The sequence below is a fragment of the Ictidomys tridecemlineatus genome, chromosome 6 (genome assembly GCF_052094955.1).
Source record: "Ictidomys tridecemlineatus isolate mIctTri1 chromosome 6, mIctTri1.hap1, whole genome shotgun sequence".
Classification (NCBI taxonomy): domain Eukaryota; kingdom Metazoa; phylum Chordata; class Mammalia; order Rodentia; family Sciuridae; genus Ictidomys; species Ictidomys tridecemlineatus.
This window is the reverse complement of record NC_135482.1, coordinates 38291598-38313744: the sequence shown is the minus strand read 5'-3', so window position 1 is coordinate 38313744 and position 22147 is coordinate 38291598. Positions and strand designations below refer to the sequence as shown.

Sequence of the window (22147 nt, the reverse complement as noted above, 5' to 3'; positions counted from 1 at the left end):
TTGGTTTCTGGGTGGTTTTTTTTGGGTTGTTATTGCTGTTGTTGTCCCCACCCCCCACACACACACCTCCCCACCCCTGCCCCATGGAGTTTCTTTTTGTTCATTTCTGGTGGTTTGTTTCTTTGTTTCTTCCATTTGTTCTTTTTCGTATCCTGCCAGTGGTGACCTGTGATGTGAAAATAATTCTCACTTCTTCTGACACTTTTTCAAAAAGACATTTCGTGATCCTCATTCTATAATCAGAAGTGTTTCTTTAAAAAGAGAGAAGAATAGAAATGTTTTTCCTGCTCACTGTGTTCCCCTGCCTGAGCAGAGCACTTTTCCTCTAAGTGTGAGGAATGTGAAGAGAGTTCCTATTTCAGGATTCGTGATTCTCCTACAAAAGAGGGCTCAGCATGTAGACGCCCACTCACTTCTGACGCACACAAGCTTCTCTTTAGCTGGTGGCATTTGCAGCATTAAAACTCTAATGCCGATAGACTTCCTAACCCCTTGATCATTAAAATGTGGCCCTCAGTTGATATAGAAATATTATTACTAAAGTTACTGTGGGATTAAAATTTAATTTATATAAAAATTTCTCACTTTATTTTTCTTTTCACAGATGGGTATTGTGTGCAAACCACACAGAACCAGTGAAAGGCTTTTTAGGCAGATATCTTCGAAGGAAACTGATAGAGATGGAAATTGAAAGGAACATACGCAATAATGACTTAGTCAAAATTATAGATTGGATTCCTAAGACGTGGCATCATCTGAACAGTTTTTTGGAAACACACAGTTCTTCTGATGTTACCATTGGTGAGTTCCAAAATTATAATATGCCATTTTCCAGGAACCAGGAGTACTTGGTAAAGATGGCCAGATTGGATGGTAGAAAACAACAAGCAAAGCCAATGTTTTTCAAGCTTCCAAAGATTTAACTTCTTTTTTTTTTTTTTTTTTTTTTTGCTTTCTAAAAGTTTGTCTTCTTCCAAGTTTTGTATCACTAATTAGATTCGTTTTGTCTGACAATTATGGCTTACTAAAATATTATTGAAATCAAAGAAGTTTGATATAGACTAATATGTAAATATCAGAGAACTTTTCAAAATAAATAGTATCTGTTTAGGATACACTATATAAACACAAATTAACTCATCTCAAATATAGTTGTGAGGGAAGATTTTAGTTGGAAATAATTTAGATATTCTATAGATACTTTAGGTGATTTATATTTTTCATGAAGAAAAAGCTGAATTATTTCTCTTTCACAGTTATAAATAGTTTATTTTTGTGTTACCTCTTAAGTTGCATGTACATAAATCTCTTTCCCATTGTTACAGATCATAAAAACATTCTGACTACAGATACAAGCACAGATTAGGAAGAATTCTGTGCTTGGAGCAGAGTATCCATACTCAGACCAAATTCTACAAACAGTGACATGTTTTATCTTCAACAATTCATTTCAGCACAGCTGAATTTTACATTGTTTGTAAAATAGGACAGGTTGACTAAATTGTGACCTTTACCCTTTCTCCTCTCTCATATTGTGCTTTAGATTAATATTTTAATATAAAACTTTAAAAGGACTAGCCAGGAGATGGGATCTTCAGTAAACATGCTTCAGTAATGATTAAGCTGGTGAGATTATAATTCTCTAAGAATGTTGAAAGAAATATTAAGTCTCCCAAAATGGTGTATAAATGTGTATTTATAATACTTATCAAACATATTTTGCTATTTGTGTCTTCTCAGGTCCCCGACTTTTCCTTCCTTGCCCCATGGATGTAGAAGGTTCTAGAGTGTGGTTCATGGATCTTTGGAACTATTCTTTGGTACCTTATATTCTGGAGGCAGTGAGAGAGGGTCTTCAGGTATAGTATTCATTTTGCATTACTATCTAAAAAGCAAAGCAGAAAAAAAAAGTTATTCTTTTAATAGCAAAAAAGTATTAATTTCTGTATTTATGCAGAAAACTAAAAGCATGTAATATAGACAGAGGAGGAAAAGAGCAATGAGCATGCAGTACTTTGTCTGTTATGACAACAAAGATGTAAGAGAGAGTAAATACATTTCTTTCAGCAACTACATTTTCAAGGCCAAATTTGTTGCAGGGGATATTTAGATTGTTCTTCTTAGAAAGCCACGTTATTGTAGTTCTATTTTCTATGACACAGGCATATTTTTTTCACCTGAGCCTTAACCATTTATATGCTTATCACAATTTGCAGCAAGTAGTTTTTGCTTGTGCATTAGAATTCTTCATTAATTGAAGTCCTTCAATATGACTTGTAATAGCCTTTACTATTATTGAGGGAATGCTATAAATTCCAAGAAAGTTAGTTGGTCTTTCTTCTTTTCTTTTGTTTAATCCACAACAGGTAGTTTTAGCAGCATCTCTGCTGTTCCTCTTATCTGCCCTGTGTCATGAGGCCCTACAACCTCTCCTTCTGTTTAAGCTTATCTAATAAGAAAATCTTGTTTCCTCAAAACAAAACAAATCAAAAAGTTATCCCTTTTCCATCAGTCTTGCTGTTTCCTTAAAATGGATTTGAAATTTCATGAGATTGGAGAATTAAAAACTCTTTTAAGATTTATATTACATAATCACCCAACTCACTGTGCAGGAATCCAATCTCCTTTTCAATAACTCAGCCAGGATTTAGTCAGTTTTTGCTTGGACATTTTTATTTCTGGTTTTCACAACCAACTGCTACTAGAATTAAGATGTAGTTCATATTTTCAAAAACCTGTCATCTATAATACTTGTTAAGTCTCTACCATCTAAAAAATTGGTCCTGTATTTTTTATTCTTTCATTTCCTGTCACTATGTTTCTCTCTTCTAGTAGATTGATTTTGCAGTACTTAGAACTACCATGTAATTCTGGTGAACATGGTAAACATTATGAAGATGTTCTGAATCCTTAGATGAAGTTAGGATGCTAACAATTCTATTGATTGTTTTTAACTCCAGACTTAAATAATCCAGTTTCTTATTTTGAAGGGTATGAATGAATCTAGTCCCAGTAAGTACTTCCAAAAAAATAAGAGATGATGCCAATGGTTTCGGTTTTTCAAATATAACAGATCATATTTCTCCTAAAACTATTATGCTAAGATATAATTCAGGTCGCTCAATTTTGATCATTTATGCAAAAATAATTTTATGAGAATCTATTTGCAATATAGAAATCATATTTTTAAATTAATAACCAAATGAATTATTTGTCCTTGAGATTCAGTTTCAATATTAAGCTCTCATCTAAATCTTTGTATATAAAAATTCTAATTTATATTTGCTTGCTAATAGGAAGAAAAGGAATCTTTTCTTAAACCCAGAACAATTATACCTAAAAAATCTTTAACTTCCTTTTGAAAGCTGAAAGAGTTTTTTTGTTTGTTTGTTTGTTTTTTAATCAATATTGTTTGGAAAACTTTATGCTGAGAGTTATATAAAGCTTATATTTTAGCATAACTGTAATCATTTAAGTAATAGCAATTTTCCAAATTAAATTGAGATAAATATTTGACAGTTATTTTGAGGAGGGATGAATCTGTCTGAAGTCTCTTGCTATGGTTGTAGGTATTCAGGAATAAGTTAGTGTGAAAGCTGAATCAACCATGAGGTGAAGTAAGAGTTGGGAAAGACTAGAGAACAGGAAGAAAAGAACAATGTGGAACAGGAACAAAAGGAAAGCCTATTAGTGGGTAGGCATTTGTTGCTTTTGAAGGCTAGCTGGCCAGAAAAGTCCCCTGGCAGAAGGCCTCCCTAGGATCCCCATCCATGACCGCCCCCCCAGGGGGGAGCAGTAAACAAAGAGTCTTACATGCCATGGACAGTTCTCTTGGATCCATGGCAACACAGCACCTTGAACAGGAAGAAGAGGTAAAAAAAAGCAATGAAGCCTGGTAGCCAAGATGACATTCTGAGTTGAGAGAAATCAAACCATCTCTTTTCAGATGAAGGCTAAGGCTTTGGTGAGGAACCACCTGGGAAGTGCTCTGTGCCACATGGTCTACTTGGAAAGTGTGCTAGTGCAGCAATGGATTCGATTTTTATTCTGATGACTCTTTCTTGAAATGTTAGCAGTCAGTTCATCTTATCCTGAATGTTTAGATTTCTTTTCATCCTTTTTCTATAGTATTGATCTCACTCCAGAATACAGAGTTGGGCCGGTTTAGATTTTATTGTCACCTCCAACTTGGCTGTCCTGGATGCTTCCTTAACAGACTGGCATTGGTTGCTTCTAGATTCTCGTGTTCTTTTTAAGGTTGATTCTAGACTCAAACTCTTCTCTCTTTTAACATAAACTTTCCAAGAACTATACATTTTCCTTCAATTACTTCAACTTGTATAGCAAGCTATATTTTACATCCTTTATAAAGCAGGTTTTCGGCAGAGAGGAAACCTTCTGTTCTAAAACAAGAGAACTATTTTTAAAAAGATTCAAAATGCTACCTCTGCCATCATCTCCTAAGGAAGTGCACAGATGTCAGGAACTAGACTTCCCTATCTCTCTCTGTTTCTTCTTTTTCTTTTTTTAGGTTAGACTGAAAATGCTTACATAACTTCTTCAGAAAGTTTCAAAAGCAATGCATAGACTTTTCATTGCCGTAGCCACATGTCACTTTTTTACCTCACTGAACCACGGCAAACTATGCAGAGGACCAGTCATCACTATATGTCCTGGGAGACTGGATACATACCTGGTAACCAGGGTCATCCATAGTGACGTAGGCTAAGAGAAGAACCACATCAGCACCTCTTTCTCTCAATTTTAACTGTTCTTTCTGGGTCCCTTATGGCCTTGTGCTTTTTTTTTTCTCATCACCTTCTGTCTTCATAGTGTTTTTTTTTTTCAATTGTTTCCAGATTAAAAATGCTTAATACCTCTTGGATTCATTTTTCTCTTTAGCTATGCTGGGTCATCTTTTTCTTATTGGGCTCATTGCCTCCATATGAATTCTTGAAACTTTAGTTTCCTATTTTTCCTCCTCTTTTCTTAGTCATCTTTTACATAAACATTTAAAAAGAGTTTTTACAGGAAGTCTTGGAACTATTAGAGGAAGGTAATTGGAAGAAGTGGTTATCAGAGAATGGATTCTTGATCTCAAAGTTTGAATGAATTAGAGGAAAAGTCTTTTTTTCTTTTGATCTGAAGTGTGCTTCAGTAGCAAACTCTTAATTATAAAGATTCATTTTTTTAAATCCTCACAAACTGGAGCTTTTAGTTATTCTCATTGAGTTTTATCATGGTTTGTAAAACTAATACTACAGGGATACTGCCACATCGATGTTCATAGCAGCACAATTCACAATAGCTAGACTGTGGAACCAACCCAGATGCCCTTCAATGGATGAATGGATAGAAAAAAAAAATGTGGCATTTATACACCATGGAATATTATGCAGCACTAAAAAATGACAAAATCATGGAATTTGAAGGGAAATGGATGGCACTAGAGCAGATTATGCTAAGTGAAGCTAGCCAATTTCTAAAAAACATGCCAAATGTCTTCTTTGATATAATGAGAGCAACTAAGAATAGAGCATGGAGGAAGAGCAGGAGGAAAAGATTAACATTAAACAGAGACATGAGGTAGGAGGGAAATGGAGAGAAAAGGGAAATTGCATGGAAATGGAAGGAGACCCTCATTGTTATACAAAATTACATATAAGAGGTTGTGAGGGGAATGGGAAAAAAAAACAAGGAGAGAAATGAATTACAGTAGATGAGGTAGAGAGAGAAGATGGGAGGGGAGGGGAGGGGGGATAGTAGAGGATAGGAAAGGTAGCAGATTACAACAGTTACTAATATGGCATTATGTAAAAATGTGGATGTGTAACCGATGTGATTCTGCAGTCTGTATTAGGGGTAAAAATGGGAGTTCATAACCCACTTGAATCTAATGTATGAAATATGATATGTCAAGAGCTTTGTAATGTTGTGAACAACCAATAAAAAAAAGACAAATGTGGGCAGTAATGTCTACATGTATTAATAAAAAGCCTTCCTCATATTATCCCTCAAATACTGATTATGTGGCCAGATGTTCAGTTTCATTTTGTCCATCCTCCAACTTTTAAGTGAGCTATGTTAGAACAATCTAGAAAACTATATACAGATGTCTTCATTCCCTAAGTCCCATAAGAACTCAAAGCGCAAAAGAAACACTTGATAAGGAGCCGGGATTTTTACTTAGTAGAAATTAACTTTATATGCACCAACTCTGTGGTTAACTTTCAGATGTATGGGAAGCGTGCACCCTGGGAAGATCCCTTAAAGTGGGTGCTTGACACATACCCTTGGAGCTCGGCCTCTCTGCCTCAGGAAGGACCAGCATTACTTCAGTTGCGACCAGAAGATGTTGGGTATGAGGGCTGCACCTCTGCTAAGGAAGCCACAACCTCAAAGCACATTCCACAGACAGACACTGAGGGGGACCCCCTGGTGAGAAACTGATGGTTGATTCTTGCTATATAACCCTGACATTGTTGTGTGCTTATTAGCATTTAGTCATCTGTATCACAGACATGGGTTATCTTCAGTAATATTGGGGACTGCCTTGATATTGGTACTCAGTTTTAGTTGTTACCTTTAGCCTGCTTTAGTTGGATGAAATTCATACAAAGAAATCTAAAACTGTATGCTAAAAACAGTCAAGAAATTCTGAAACCAGTTTGAACTTCATGACTACAATATCTCTCTTATTTTGCATTGTGTTAACAAATAAATAAATTTTAAGTAACATAACTCAGTTCACTAGGCTTTTAGAAGAAAACTGAATTTTGTGCTTAAATGAGAAAACCAAAGTTTATGATCTAATGTATACTAAAGTATATTTTACATATATCAACCAGCCTGATTAAATTCAGAATTGGTCTTCTGTTGACTATAATAGGGAAGGATAAACTGGCGGGGAAATCAAAGGGAAGTTATACTTCTTGCTTTGCTCAATTTGCAACGTATATGGTTTTAGTTTTTAAAATATTAGAATAATTTGAATAAGCCTGTAGAACTCCAAAGTATGAATATTCAGAAAATTATTAAATAGACAGTATTTTTAGGAATAGATGCTGATTTTTCTGCATCTATTTTTATTTTTATAAATTACTTTCTTATGTTAGTATCAAAATGTAATTATCTTATCATTCTATGTGTTTATTAGCTTATCATTCTATGATTCAAGGGATCATTGGATTTGTACAACCAATACAGAAAGAAAAGATATTGAAATAAGGCTAATATTCTACTTAAAAGAAAATAATTGAAAATCAGAACTTATGACTCTACCCAAGGACATAAAATGACTTAAAATTTTGAGGAATAATCTTATAAAAGTAACCCCATATGTGAACATCATCATCATCTCAGCTGATCCTTCTTAACATTTTGGGAGTTACATGTAGAACATCTAATAAACTTTCAAGATACACCCATACAGAAAATTTTGCAAACTATTTCAAGAGTTCTATAAAATCTCTGAAATATGCACAAAGACATGTTTAGAGTCCAGAGTTCCTATCTGTAAGATAAATGATCTAGCCTAATTCATGAAGGCCAAGACTCACATTTTTATAACATGGTACCTAGAATCAACAGTGGTAGTGGAATTGGTTTAAATTCAGCATAATGATTATCATATACTAAATAATTGCTGATAGAATGGATAAAATTTAGTAAAGTGTAAATTTTAACATACACGTATGGATTATTTAATCTGAATGTTTAGTAATTCCTATCTAATCTGTGTAATTTTGTTATAGTATGTCTGTTTTAGATAAGGAGCAATATTCATATCTAAGCTTTGTTTTCACTGTTAGTCTGTAGATTGTGGAATGCTCTGGAAATGACCTCAGCTTCCCAATCCCCTAGTCCTAGGGCTAAGCTTATTAAGCATTCTTTTTCCTTGTCTTCTAATGCAGGAAAGAGAGCCAGGGTCTCCTATCTTGACAGGATAATCGGAGCCAAAAAAAAAAAAATCAGGTTTCTTATCTGCTACTTTAACAAAAATCTAAAGAAAGAAGAGATTATGATATCTTGCATGCTAAATGGCCAAAGATATCATCTAAAAATAAATCTTAAGGTCAGACATCCTGATAGGAAAATAAATATTCTCTACCTGCCTTCATTTTTGTATATTTCTATAATTACTGACATAAGGAAAACTATATTTGCAAATGAGTCTATATCAGAAATCCTAGGAAGGGTAGAGATTTAGCTCAGGGCCTAGCATGTGTGAGGCCTTGGGCACTACTTTCATTACTGCCAAAAAAAACAAACATCTTAGGGAAAATTTATTATTTAATATGAGAAGTCTGGCTTTAAATCTGAACAAGAATACAAGTTTTGGGACACATTTCACCTTATTTTAAAAATATGGTGGGCAGCTGAAATTTAATAAACATGTACCTAGTGCCAAGATTTAGTGATCATGAGGTAAGTTATCATTTCTGATTTTACGAGGTTTACAATATAATAGTGGAGCAAGATGTTTGCCTACATAAATTACAGTAAAATAATGATGGACTTTGTAGGAAAAGTTACGAGTCTATCGAGGAAATAATTAGAAGAAAGTTTCATGGAAGAAATGCTTTGTCTGGTCCTTGAGGGATGAATAGGAGTTTATCATATGGTTGGATAAAGAACATCCAAAATTGAAGAAACAACACATGAAAAATTATAATATAATAAAAATTAAGAACTTGGGGAGTTATGTTGGAGTTGGTCAGAGGAATTACAACTACAGAAGTAAATAATTGCTGGATCATGTTAAGCCTGTGCATCTTTGCATGGAGTCAAACTTTATCACACAGACAACGGAGAGCCTCTAAAGGTTTTTGAATAGTGACTTATCTAGTTAGATGTGCAGTTTCTAAAAATTACTTTGCTAACAAAGCAGAGAATGGATTGAAGGAGAGGGACAAAGGCTGGGAGACTAATAATTCTGCTAGGAACTGACCAAGGTGTTAGAAATGATGGACATTATATTATGACTGTGGACACAGGGGAGCAGCAGAAGAAAACCAAAGGAGACCACTTTCACAGAGGATTATGACCTGTCATAATTGAATCACCCATAAGTTTACCTTCCTTTTGTAATCTCCTTAGATATCAGTGAACAAAGCAATACTATGAGGAGGCAAAGCAAATCTCATTGTATATATTTATTAGGAATCTGAGCTTGGATCTTACGCTAATGGAATATATTTACTGCATGGCAACATTTTCAGAACTTAAGATGTTAATTACACTATTATTACACCGCAAAACCTTAACAACATTTAGCATTTAAATAGTTCCAAACATTTTTGGCTGCAATAGAATCCTATCCCTTTTAACAGATTCCTTTACCATTTCTACTCCTAGTAAATCAGGAGGGTGCTCCAAACACAGTTCTGTTATACACATCAGTTTCCCAAATGCTTAAACATACAGCCAGCTGCTAAGGAGGCAGACAAAAGACCAGGGGGAGGGCATATGAATGTTCATGAATTTAGGGGGGTGGGGTGGGGAGAATGAGAGGAAGAGAGAGACAGAGAGATTGATTTGACTTTTTGGCTTGCCAGATTTAAAAGGTTATCACATCTACCTTTACTTTTAATCCTCATATAGGTGACTTAGTGCATTCAGAGAGTCAGACCGAAAGACTGAACTGAGGTCAAAAAGTATTGTCCTGAGACTATTAAGAATGACTTTAAAATATTCAGTAACTGTAACCTCTTTTGTCAGAAGGACAATTCTTGCAGAAATTGGTGATTATACCCAGTTTATCATTCATTTCACAAGTATTTATTGAACACACAGTTTATGCTGAACATACAAATATGCATAGCCCATCTTATGACCAAGGATCCTGTTTGAGATTTTTCCTTTCTATTCTTTTCAGTAGAAGAAAAAGAACACCTACAATTACTATATAAAAGAAGAAAACTAGTGTGCATTAAGCAATATAAAGTTGATGTATAAAAAAAACATGATAAGAAACATGTCCATTATCCTCATTAAGATACGTGTTGATTTTTCTGTGCTTTCTAAAATCATCATACCATCTATTTATCCAAAATTTGTTTTTGAACAAAAATTTTTTTTCCCCGCTTCTATCTCTAATAGTAGAGCAGCAGATCTATCAAAAGGCAAGCAATGTGACTGCCTTTTATTTTGTAATACACGGAATAGCTGCTATTCCCCCCAGGTGCTTTCAGGCATATGTCCTTTTGCTAGAACAAACATTAGCATTCTCTTATAAGGCTGGGAAACTTGAGACAGCCGCTACTGTTCCAGAAGGTGGTTTTTGTTTTCAGTGATATATCAATCATATTTCAGCCACAAATTCAATGACAACAAAAACTTGACAGTGATTTTTTTCCTTCTCCGTCTTCAAATGCTCATGGTCCGCTTCATTCCGTCACCTCCTCTCGGGGTCAGCTCCTAAACAGCAGATGGTGTGCTTGTGCGCAGCAGCTGGCTTCACTCCTCTCCATTCCCTCCTTTCCCCGGGGGACCGAGTGCGCGGCTGGGCGTGCGTCTGTGTGTATGAACATTCACGACTCTCTGCTGCCATTCAGTGCTTTCTGCTTGTCCCAGCCAAAAAGCTGGGAAGCTTGGCGGAGTCTCCAGCAACCAACCCAGATGTCCAGCTGTGATATAGCTTCCTCTCCAGTCTCCCCGCTGGAGCAGTATTCATTCACAGCCCCAAATAAAAGAGTTATCTCCCAGCCCTATTTTGTCCTTATGGTTTGGTATGGTAGTCACATGTTTGGGGGAAACAGCATAGGAGCCGGGGCAAGGAGTGACAACGTGGAACTATTTTCCCATTCGGTTTGGTTGGGATGCTGGGGACCTTTGGGGTGGCTTGGGGCCTCCTTTGTTCTGGGGCCAGCTGATTCAATATATCATTGCCTCCATCGATGTCTCTTTTTCTTTCTTCAGATGAATATGCTAATGAAACTCCAAGAAGCAGCCAATTACTCGGGCACACAAAGCTGCGACAGCGGTAGCACCAGCCACCATGAAGACGTTTTGGATTCGTCTCTTGAATCCACCCTTTAGAGGGTGGACAGAGTTAGGGGAAAAGATGATGCTTTAAAAAAAAAAAAAAAGTGTTTTAAAAGAAAGGTATTTTCACTAAACCACTGCCAGTATAAAAGCACCCTGTCAGGGGCCCTGACCCAGAGTCGTGGTCTTCAAGGAGGCAGCAGAACTAAGTCTGAATCGCCAAGATGCTAAATTGAAATGGGAGCTTAACTTTATTTTATTTCTAGGCATTTTTTATATCCATGGAGTAAGAGAAGGCTCCATTACTCAACTGGAAAGGACCCTAATGACAGGGCAACTGAAGAGATTGCACATGGGATAGCCAAACTGGACTTTAGTTTCTTCCTCTTTAAAAGTTTACAATGCAGACCTTTTTTTGTCCCTTCCTTCTGTTTCCTCTGAGGGGCTGTTCTCCCCAGGCAGGGTCCATTCTTCTGATCCGTCCAACCTCCTCTGTGCCGCATGGTGCTGGTCACAGGGCTCCAGTAGTGTTTGTGTTGTGCGCTCACCCCATTCCAGAATGAATCCAAGAGGCCAGTCCTCCATAAGCACAAGTGGAATTGTGCAACCACCAGAAAAAACACTACTGTGGCAAACTGGAGAAGTGCCAACTCAATTCTAACTGCCATGGTCTCATGACGTGCGCCACCCACTTTTTAGTGTATGAGTCCCAGGTTTTATAAGGTTGTTTTTACCACCGTGGTCTTTTTAAACCACCTGCCCACTCCCTTACCAAGAGTTTTATACCAATTATTAGTCAACACTGACAAAAGGCTTTCTTAGGGCTTTATTTGTTTGAGCCTTTTCAGTGAAAGAAGGAACATTTCCTATGGTGCTGTCTCACTGCCTTAAAACAGATTTCTACAACAGGTTAGTTAACAGTTGGTTTAAATCCTAAACCATTGGCAATTTCCACTGTCTTTTCATTTACAACCAAGAACACCAGTTATCACAGTAGCTTCATCTCTCTATATCATTTTTTTTGTTTTGTTTTGTTTTGAAGAAATGGATAGGAGAAAGATCAGTATTTTTATCTCATGAATAGATTGCTTTGCCTATCCTCAAAGTATTCGAGTAACCCAGAAACCCTCTTTGACCGTCACAGAAACGCAGAGACGTGGCTAAATTCCATCCAGTTCTAAGTGAAAGAGTTTCAGAAGGTGGGAGATTCTGAATTTGTATCCAGCAGAGCTGGAAGCACTAGATGCAGCATGAGCACAACTATTTGGCTTTCCTTCCCTATTCTTTCTTATACATTTAAAAAAAAAAATAGTTTTGACGCATGTTGTTTTGATTGCTATTGTTGTACATGAGAAATTCAGCATTAAAGAACACTGAAGCAGTAAAGTCACTGTGGAAGAGGAAGCGTTGATACTGTAAAAGAAGGTTAGATTTGCACAGTCTACTGGGTGGGTATTGTAAATAATAATTTTTCAAACTTGCACAAATCAAATCAAACAAACAAAATTGTATTTTATCCCGTTGGTGTTAAGAGGTGTTTCACTTGCTGAGATTTCCTGTACGTTGCAAACAAATACAGAATGCAAACCCTCAAAGCTGTTATTATCTGGTGTGTTTGTCCTGTGTTTACAGTTGGTATGACTATGCAGGAGCTATCAGTGCTAGAGTGAGCATGCTTCAAAACTGTACATGAAGCCAATACATTTTTGGATAAATAAAACTGTCTGAGAGTACATCTGTTGTGGCAGGCTTTAAAGAGAGTGCATGAAAACTGATCAGTCATTGGAGAAGTTACCATCACACACAGAGGACAGGTGTTAGGTTTATGAAACCCAAGGGCTAGGCCATGGCATAGACTAGTTCTGTGAGTGTGAAAAAGTGTGACCTTTAGGACGTGTAATTGGTGCTATCCTCTGTGACCACCCATGGGTCAGTTGCTACAGAACAATAACATCAACCCAAGACATCAGTGCTGCTTTCAGAGTGTTTCTAAGTGCATAGGTCCTTACATGGTGCTATTGCCCTGAGGGAATTGGAGCTGAATTTATGCACATAGAATTGTTACCCTGACTTTGAAGCCTCAAACATGGATCAAATCTGTTGTGCACCATCAATTTATGTAGCTGGATGAGTGACTAGTTGCCCTTGTATAATATGTGATCTAAGAAAATTGCTAATCTTTCCCTGCCATTTTGAGAAACACAGTCCAAACATGAGCATAAACAGAAATTCCTGCAATACATGCCAGTAGGTCCACCTAGTTTACAACTTAAACTAGTTTGTGAAACATTTGTCTGTATACATTTTATATTTTGTACATTTTGATGTAACATATCATGTAAATAGGCAGAAACAGTGAAATAAATCATCTGAAAAGTTTTGTAGTCTTTGTAAAGCCCCAACAATAAGTACTTGGTGTCAATGGACTTAACTGGATGACGTATTTTCTATTGGTTTATTGTTCCTCTAGCTTGTAAACCAGCTTGCATATATTTTTTTGCAAATGTGCACCCTGTATCTGTCTAAATTATTACTTTGCCATTAAAGTGGAATTATTTATTGACAACAAGGTGTGGTGTCTATGTATGCAGAAAAATTGGGTAATTATGCACAAGGAAGTGTCGAGCTTTAACAATGTTAATGTTGCTTGAACAATTCACGTTCACTGTCAACATTAGGGATTACATACATCATAGGTAAAGCCCAAAACTTTTAAGTAAAGAAATAAACATAACAGGTATATCTGTTAAAATGAAAGTTATTTATTCAGTGAATATTTTTAGAAAGTTCTTAATAGACTTCCTATATGCCTGATGATAAAATAAGAATTAATATAAAATAAAATGTTGATATTTGCTAAGTTAAATCAACTTATTAAATGTTTCTTTGTTTTTATTCCATTTTCTTCTGATCATTTAGCTTTAAAGATGATTTTAAAGCAACTAATTCTTTGCATTTTTGCTTATTTTTGAGAGTATATTGCAAAATGAAAAAGAAATTTTAAAAATACTATAATATCTTTCAAAGTAATTTTCTTTAACCCCAGCAATTGGAATGTATGCTTGTATGGTACAAGCAAGATAATTTTTGAATAGTTTTAGAGCAGAAAAAAGGCATTCGTTAAAATGGATCATTTATCCATAATGATTTATAATAAATATATTTGTTCCTTCACCGAGTTTGAGAGATACAGGAAGTTTCTTCAATTCATCTCATTCAAATAAACAATCTCAAATTTAGGGCTGGGGATGTAACTCAGTGGTAGAAATTGCCTGGCACAAGGCCCTGCATTCATTCTCTAGTACCTGAGAAGAAAACAAACAAATTTAAATTTTATTCTGTTAAATGCAATGTAAGGGCACATAAGTGTGAATCCCAGCACTGTTCTTTCTGTGACCTTGAATAATTTACTCAAACTCAGTGCCTCAGTGTCTTACCTCTGAAAAGATGGTAATAATAGTACCCACCTCTCACAGATCACAGTGAGGATCAAATGGGTAATTACATGCAAATGTCTTAAACATTGCCTAGCCTTTCATCAATTGTAGTTGATTTACAACCACATTAAGCTGCCTTAAAATGTTTAGTTCTATGTTTTTATCAGTGAAGATGTTTAAAAAGAAGCTCCAAATGTATTTTATTTCGTTTTGCTTTTGGGGGCAATGATTAATAGGTGAAATATTATGTAACTGAACTTAATATTTCTTAATTTAGTGAAAATTATTTGGATCAGTAATCATTAGAAGATCTCTTCACATGGAGTTCACACATTATCAAGGTAAGTATGTATTATTACCCAAGAAGTCATAGAAATTAAGTTAACATTCTAAAGTAGAATCTTAGAGGAAAATGAAAGTTCTCAAGTTTTTTATTTTCCATAAAACTGTAAAATAAAAATAAATAAACCTTTTCTTTATTGGAACTTTTTTTTTTAGATTTTTTTTTTTAAGTGGACACCATATCTTTACTTTTATTTATTTGTATGTGGTGCTGAGGATAGAACCTAGTGCCTCACATATGCGAGGCAAGCGCTCTACCACTGAGCTGTAACCCCAGCCCCCCTCTATTGGAAATTCTAACACTTGACCTCACTGTTCTACTAGAAGAGTTGAAGTTCATCAACCTAGTAATTGATTAGATATTGAAAATGATAATATTCTCAATAACAGTATTGAGATATATTAACTGTAGTGTTAAAATGAATTTACCTGATTTGTTTCACTGTTTTGATGTGGCAACTAGACATTTTGAAATTAAATATGTTGCTTAGGTCTGTCTTCACTTTATATCTCAATTTCTATTGGTAGTACTATTATAAAAAGACTGATCTTTACAAAATGTAAATGTGTTAATCTCCCTCATCTCTCTTGAATTTTGTTTTTAAAAATAAGATTCAGATACCCACCCCTTGCTTAATCTGCATCTCGTATGCCCTGGGTTTCCTCTTGTACCATGTCCACCACCCCAATTTGGTTCTGTTGCCTATAACATTAGCCTTACTCTAGAACCTAGTGGTAATTACTAACTCAAGAACAATGATAACTTTCTAGACATATAGCTATAAGCGTGGGTCAGAGTTTTCTTTTGATCTCACTGTATTGTAAATCTTCTTAGAGGCCAATTTAAATTTTTGCTAGCAGAAACATTTATAGAAAATGCAGATTAAATGGAACAGAAAGGACTAATTAAAGATCCTCAGATTCTTGATTCTCATGTAAATATGGGAGTAACTGCTTCCCAGGCAAATATTAGTCTCATAACTAAATCATTATTGAAAATGGCTTAATGTTTTATCAGAAGTCTGATTTATTCAAAAGTGACCACGAAATACATCAAGCAATAATAATTTGGTCTAGACCAGGTTTGGAACAACATTTTTTCAATAGTTATTTGCTTGCTCAAGACCTTTACACATTCTCAAACACTGTTTCCAACACTTAATGCCTTATACAGACCTTTCTGATCCCTTATACTAGGTCAAGAATCTGAATTATTTGCTTTTCTAGAACAGTCCCACTTTTCATGTTGTACTTTCAGGGCCTACAGTATAGTTCATGCTCAATAAATATGTATTGAATAAAACTATCGCTATGTGGAGACGGCAAATGAACTTCACCACATGTTAAACAATTGCACTAAATTTGAGAAGAGCTATTTGTAGGTGTGGCATTTCCTAGGAAACCAGATTTACTAATTAGAAAGCTGACTGGTGATCAGAGAAGGAAGCAGATCACCCAAGGACATGTGTGTGTCATGTAGTACTGCCTCATGGTTGGGAGCTGTTCTCCCTTTTAGACACAATGTGTTCCATACTTTCGATAGAGTTTTCTATTTCTTCCTTCTTTTAAAGTCTTCTCCAGATCCCTTAGCTATATATAGTGCAATTTAAATGTGTGAGGTTTTCTGGGAACAAAGAAAATACACCAAGCATTTGAAAATGGAATGCTAGAGCCTAGAAGACAGGTGGCAACTGAAAAGATCAAAATAAGAATCCTTGGCATGGAAATGAGAAGTGAAGATGTGAATTTCACTTCGAGATGATTCCCCACAAGAAATAACTCCAACAAAGAGATAAGACTAGAAATAGAACTTGAGGGTGTTGTCCAGATTTTTATGATTCATTTGGCTTTTACTTTCCAATTTGCCAAATGTTTGTGTACATTTAATGTAAATTTATAAAGGAGTATAAGTGAAAAGCCATTGAATTAAGAATCAGAATACCTGTGACCTTGCCATATTTTGTGATTCTTCTCAGAATAACTGTCTGATCCATCATCTATGCTCTTAAAGATTTTGTATCCTGAGAGGATGACAGGTATTAATTAAGCCTAAGTAACTGCAGTGGTACTACACATTGCAATTCAAATATGCATCTATCAGATATACCCACTGGCCATAGCCCATGCAAGAAGACTTGAGTGCTTATTTATGTCTTCTGTAGTGGTGTTCAGTCTAAGTGCTAACTTGACATGTTGAACGGAGACAATTGTGTATAAGTTTGTTGGTATTACCAAGTTATGATCAAGATATAGTAGCTGGACCAAACTCCCTATGGAGCTTCTAAGTGAATTGGAGTAGTTATTCATCAAACATTGACAACTATTTGAGGATGAGCTCCCTGGTTCCAGGCCAATGACTTTCCTGATACATTACATATATTCTCTAATTCACTCTCCTGGGTTGCTCCATGATGTAGGCTGGGTGTTCTGGTTAGCCCCTTTCCCAGTAGAGTTAGAGACTTCTGTTTGGGGTTGAATTTTCTGAGGCTGAAAGCAACAACTATGAAGGGCCAGATTCAGGCTCATAGTGGTTAGAGATTTATCCTTCAATTCAGCCTCCAGTTCCTAGAAGGTAAAGGAAAGTCTTCCAACATCTGTGGTTTCTCAAGAGAGGTAAATTTCCCTGTGCTATGCTCACTTGTGAGACTTTAGGTACTTCAGATTAGAGGTATACTCTCTCAGAAGAAATATAAAGCAACATATGCAATTTTAAATTTTCTAGGAGTCACATTAATAAAAATAACAGATGAATTTAATTATAACAAGGTGTCTTATTCTCAGATATTAATATGAAAATATTATTTCAACAAAAGCTATTTTAACAAGTTTTTTTAACATTTGCATTCTTTATTCTTTCTTTTTGTACAAAATCTTTGAAATTCTTCATGTTACTTATACTTACAGTACATCTCAATTTCAATGTCAAATTTTCATCAGAACAACTTGATCTGTATTTAGAATTCAAAAAAAATTTACAGATGAAAAAGAAGATTGAAATAAGTTATTCCAAACATTCTTAAAGTGAGTATCAATTTTAAATTTACATTTTGGTAGTTACCACTAAATAAAGCTAAATATTGAGTTCCTAAATTGTTGTGGCATTAAATGCTAAAAAGCCACTATGCCTAGTGGCTGCTATGGAATGAAACAGCACAGTTCTAGCCACATTTGGAACACAATTTTCTCACATTGTAATAGTACCTCTTCCCAGGTGCAAATGCCAGGGTCTTTGAATTGAATATTTTCCTATTTTTTATTTTTATTTTTATTTCTATTTTTTTGGGATTGAACACAAGGGCACTCAACCACTGAGCCACATTCCCAGCCATTTCTGTATTTTATTTAGAGACAGGGTCTCACTGAGTTGCTTAGGGCCTCACTAAATTGCTAAGGCTGGCTTTAAACTCATGATCCTCCTGCCTCAGCCTCCTGAGCCACTGGGATTACAGACTTATGCTACCATACCCAGCTTCCAATTTTCTGAATTCAGAGGCTCATGCCAGGTTTTCCTCACAACTTGCACTGGTTCATAATAGTTCACTGTATGTATTTCAGATGACTCAGTTACTCTTTTTCACCTTCAGTCTTCAGTGATGATCACCCTAATTTGTCTTTTCTAACATTTTTCTTTTACTTCAAACATTGGGCGAAAAAGCAAGAACCCCCTAATAAATGTGTCTACCCTTGCTTTAGCTCAAAATTCTGTATCAATCATCTATCTCTTTGTCTGTATCAGCTATATCTTCTTATACTATAACAGGACAAAAGGTTTCCTCCTTTCTTAGTTCATCTGAGCCACTATAACAAATATGCCGGGTACCTTATAAACAACAGAAATGTATTTGTCACACTTCTGGAGCCTGGGAAGTCCAAGGTCAAGGTATTGGCAGATTTAGTGTCTAGAGAGGACCTACTTGCTCATGGATGGCTCTTGTTGTATTCTCACATGACTGAAGGTTAGCTCTCTGGGGACTCACTTAGAAGGACCCCAATCCCATTCAGGAGGGTTCTACCTGTGACAATCACCTCACTTAAGAAGGTCTTACTTCTTAATACTTTCACATTGCAGCAAGACAAGAATTTGGACATATACATTTTGTGGAGACCGGAAAAAAAAAAAAAAAAAAGCCTTAGCAGCTGTTTATCCTACACTTGGAAAACAAAGGAACCTCAAATTGTCCTTTTGTGTGACATGGAAGGATCCTTGTCTTTAGGTTAAAATGGGGGAGGGGACAGCATAAAGCATAACCACCCAAAGATTGGGATGAATCCCAGAGCAAGATCCGAATTTGACTGCAAATATACTGATGATCTTAATATACATAAATACAAAGAAAGACGTTCTTAAGAAATTAGAGAGAGATTAAAAAGAGAAGAACATCTGCTCCACATAAAATGAACAGGTAGACTAAATATGAGAGAGAAGAAATAGACTAAAGCAGTCCTTTTCCTGATCTGGGTAAGATATCCCTCAGGACTAGCAACCTTATTTGCCACATTTTCTGTTCACCAAACAAATTCTCACTGTGAATCTTGTTTCCTACAAATCTTATACCTATGAAGTTACTTCTACGAAGAATTTTTTCTAGTATATTAAAGAAGTTTTTTTGTGGGAGAGGGGGTGAGGGTAGCTATTTGGGATCAAACTCGGAGGCTTTCGACATTACCAGCCCTATTTTGCATTTTTTTGTTTTGTTTTGCTTTTAAAAACAGGGTCTCACTGAGTTGCTTAGTACCTTGCTTTTGCTGAGGCTGGCTTTGAACTTGTGATCAATCCTCCTGCCTCAGCCTCCTGAGCAGCTGGGATTATAGGTGTATGACACTGCACCCAACTAAAGAGATGTTTTTATACTTTAAATTTTATTGGTTATTTCTTCACAAGATTTGAAACATTTCCTAAACTATACAGGCTTTTAAATATCTGCTACTAGAAATTAGCCTGCAGAAGCCACAGGGTGACCATAGAGAACACACTGTAAGTAGTCCCTCCGTGAGTGCAACACAACAATTAGTCTCTTCATTTATTTGAAATGCCCTCTAGTTGTTTTTATCAACATCAACTGAGAATTTTATTAACTTGAGAAAAAGATGTATGTCATGCTGAGTGTGCACTCAGAAAATTAAAATTATCAATATCTCCAATACATAATTGTATTAGGAATTAAAATGAATTACTTTTCCTATCAAATAAAAGTATAGCTAATATTAACATTATCTTAACTATCAGCCTAGAGATAAAATGTCTCCATGCTATTAGCTTGGAACAATAATGGCAGAAAGTTTTTGGGTTACCAGCTGGTGCCTTAACTACATGAGAGCAGACTCCCGCATTACTCATGTAGGACACCATGGATTTTCAGTCTGCTCTGGAAATTTCCTCTTCACTGAATGAATTACAAAGGATATGCAAGACCTCCAGAGAACTAGAAAATAGATCATATGCAAGCATAAGAAAACATTTCTCCAGCCAAGCAAATATTGATACTGCTAGAATCCAACTTACAGTTACTATGTCACCATTAATTCCGAAGAAAGGTCAAATTGCAGATCTCACAACATCCATAAGGCAAGAATAAAATAGGAATTTGAAAGTATTTTTATATCATTATCCTTTATTGGGAAATTGACCATATTGTTAATTTGGGGGGAAAAATGGCCAAAAAAAACCATAACTAATAACTTCTAGAATGTTATAACATGCTAACAGTATTATAGAGATCTATCTATAAAGTAGATAACAAATGTTTAGAAGCCTTACAAAAATAACTTAATACTACTTTAGAACACAGGATCTAAACTTAAGAAAACCTTTCTGGAATCTCAGAATAAATATAGATGTGCAATCAAAGTGTAATAAGTTAGTTAAATGCATGCTTTATTTAATATGAATGTGACACAAATTGGAAAATTCTAAAGGCAACAACAGTGTTGGTTTTATCTTACCATAAACTTTAGTAATTCCATATTTTAATAATTACCTGTGAGCTCTCAAGAGAAGACATTTAATTTACTGAAAATATATCATTTTATAATCATTCAGTAGTAAACAATTGAATTTAAAGACATAATAAGTCTAATGAAAAAGGAACATGGAAGAGCTCTTTGTCCATCTCTACCCTCTAAGCAAAGGGCTTGTACAAAGAATGGCCTAGGAATTGTGGAAAGGAGGGGTAATGTAGGGGCCCCAGTACCTAAGCATATAGCATTTGTAAAAATCCCATGTAAAGACTATTAGCCAAGTGCTATGTGTTTGAAACTTTACCCCTAAATTCATATATTAATGGTTTCTGTTTTGGATGTGGGACCTTTGGAAGTGATCAGTCTCTTCATAGGTGAATGGACCCTTGAGTTACTGAGCTTTCTATGCAAGGACTCTCTGGCAGACTTGCTCTGTGTGTCCATGTGATGCCCTCTGCCATGTTATGATGCAGCACGAAGGCCTGCACCAGATGCCGGCACCATGCTCTTCAACTTTCCAGCCTCTAGAACCAAGAGTCAAATAAATTTTTACTAGAAATGACCCAGTCTTAGATATTAGATACTCTGTTGGGTTTCTCCAGATTTTCTTCAGGATCCTAGCCTGCTCTTGAAAGCCCTCCCCTTCTTTCACACCTCTTCAAAACAGGAGGATTGATTTGTGTTAATGGGAAGACATGCAGCTGATGGTGCACACTTTTCTTTCAATGTGCTTGTGTTCAAATCCAGGTTAGCAGCTCTGGATTAGTCTCTGCCAGCTGTGGAAGGAGATGGTCAGTCTGACACTCACCAACTTTTCCATCAGTAACTGAGTGAGTTTGAGAATCTTTTGTCTTCAATCTGGTGTTGTATGTATGGTGGTGGGAGAGAGTAGCTAGGAGAAAAGAAGGTAAAAAGGTACAGCAAGCTACTAGAAGCTGGCTAGATGTTTAATCGTTTTTGGTCACGTTTCTTCTCAGTATTCTGTTTTTAACACAGGGCCTTGAGCACAGTACATGTCTGATTAACAATGCTGAAAACATAAAGAAAGCCTGTGAGGACTACTAGAGAAAATACTAATCATTTTGAAATTTAAATGTCACTTTACCCAGTGTTATTATTAGGGCCAGAATTGACAAGAAATTTATTCCCCATGTTCCTAGAAATTAATTTTCCAAAATGTGTTTAACAAAAGGAGAACAATATTTTAGGGAATTTCTGAATTTGCCCTGCCTTGACTAAAGCCTACTCAAGCTACAGCACCATAAGGAATGTGAATATTTACCTTCTGTTTTAAAGATAAGTCCTCAATCAAGAATAAATGGAGCAGATCTGTGGAGGGCTGCAGTATAGTTTTAAAGAAATAAGTATCCTCATATAATTTTTAGGGAAAAGAAAGTAATCTGGGAAAATTTCTTTTTTTGCTT

At 35.7% G+C, this 22147-nt stretch overlaps 1 protein-coding gene across 8 annotated transcripts in view; it reads left to right on the top strand.

Moving 5' to 3' along the window:
• The window catches only part of Nav3 (neuron navigator 3), a 781792-nt gene extending 768237 nt beyond the window's left edge, over positions 1 to 13555 (top strand). For all 8 annotated transcript variants that reach the window (XM_040280283.2, XM_040280282.2, XM_040280278.2 and 5 more), the window contains 4 exons: positions 605 to 801; positions 1741 to 1859; positions 6235 to 6438; positions 10921 to 13555. In XM_040280283.2, coding sequence (XP_040136217.2) covers positions 605 to 801; positions 1741 to 1859; positions 6235 to 6438; positions 10921 to 11040 — 640 coding nt within the window. In that variant the 3' untranslated portion in view covers positions 11041 to 13555. The remainder of the gene's footprint in view (positions 1 to 604; positions 802 to 1740; positions 1860 to 6234; positions 6439 to 10920) is intronic.
• The last annotated feature ends 8592 nt before the right edge of the window (positions 13556 to 22147 follow it).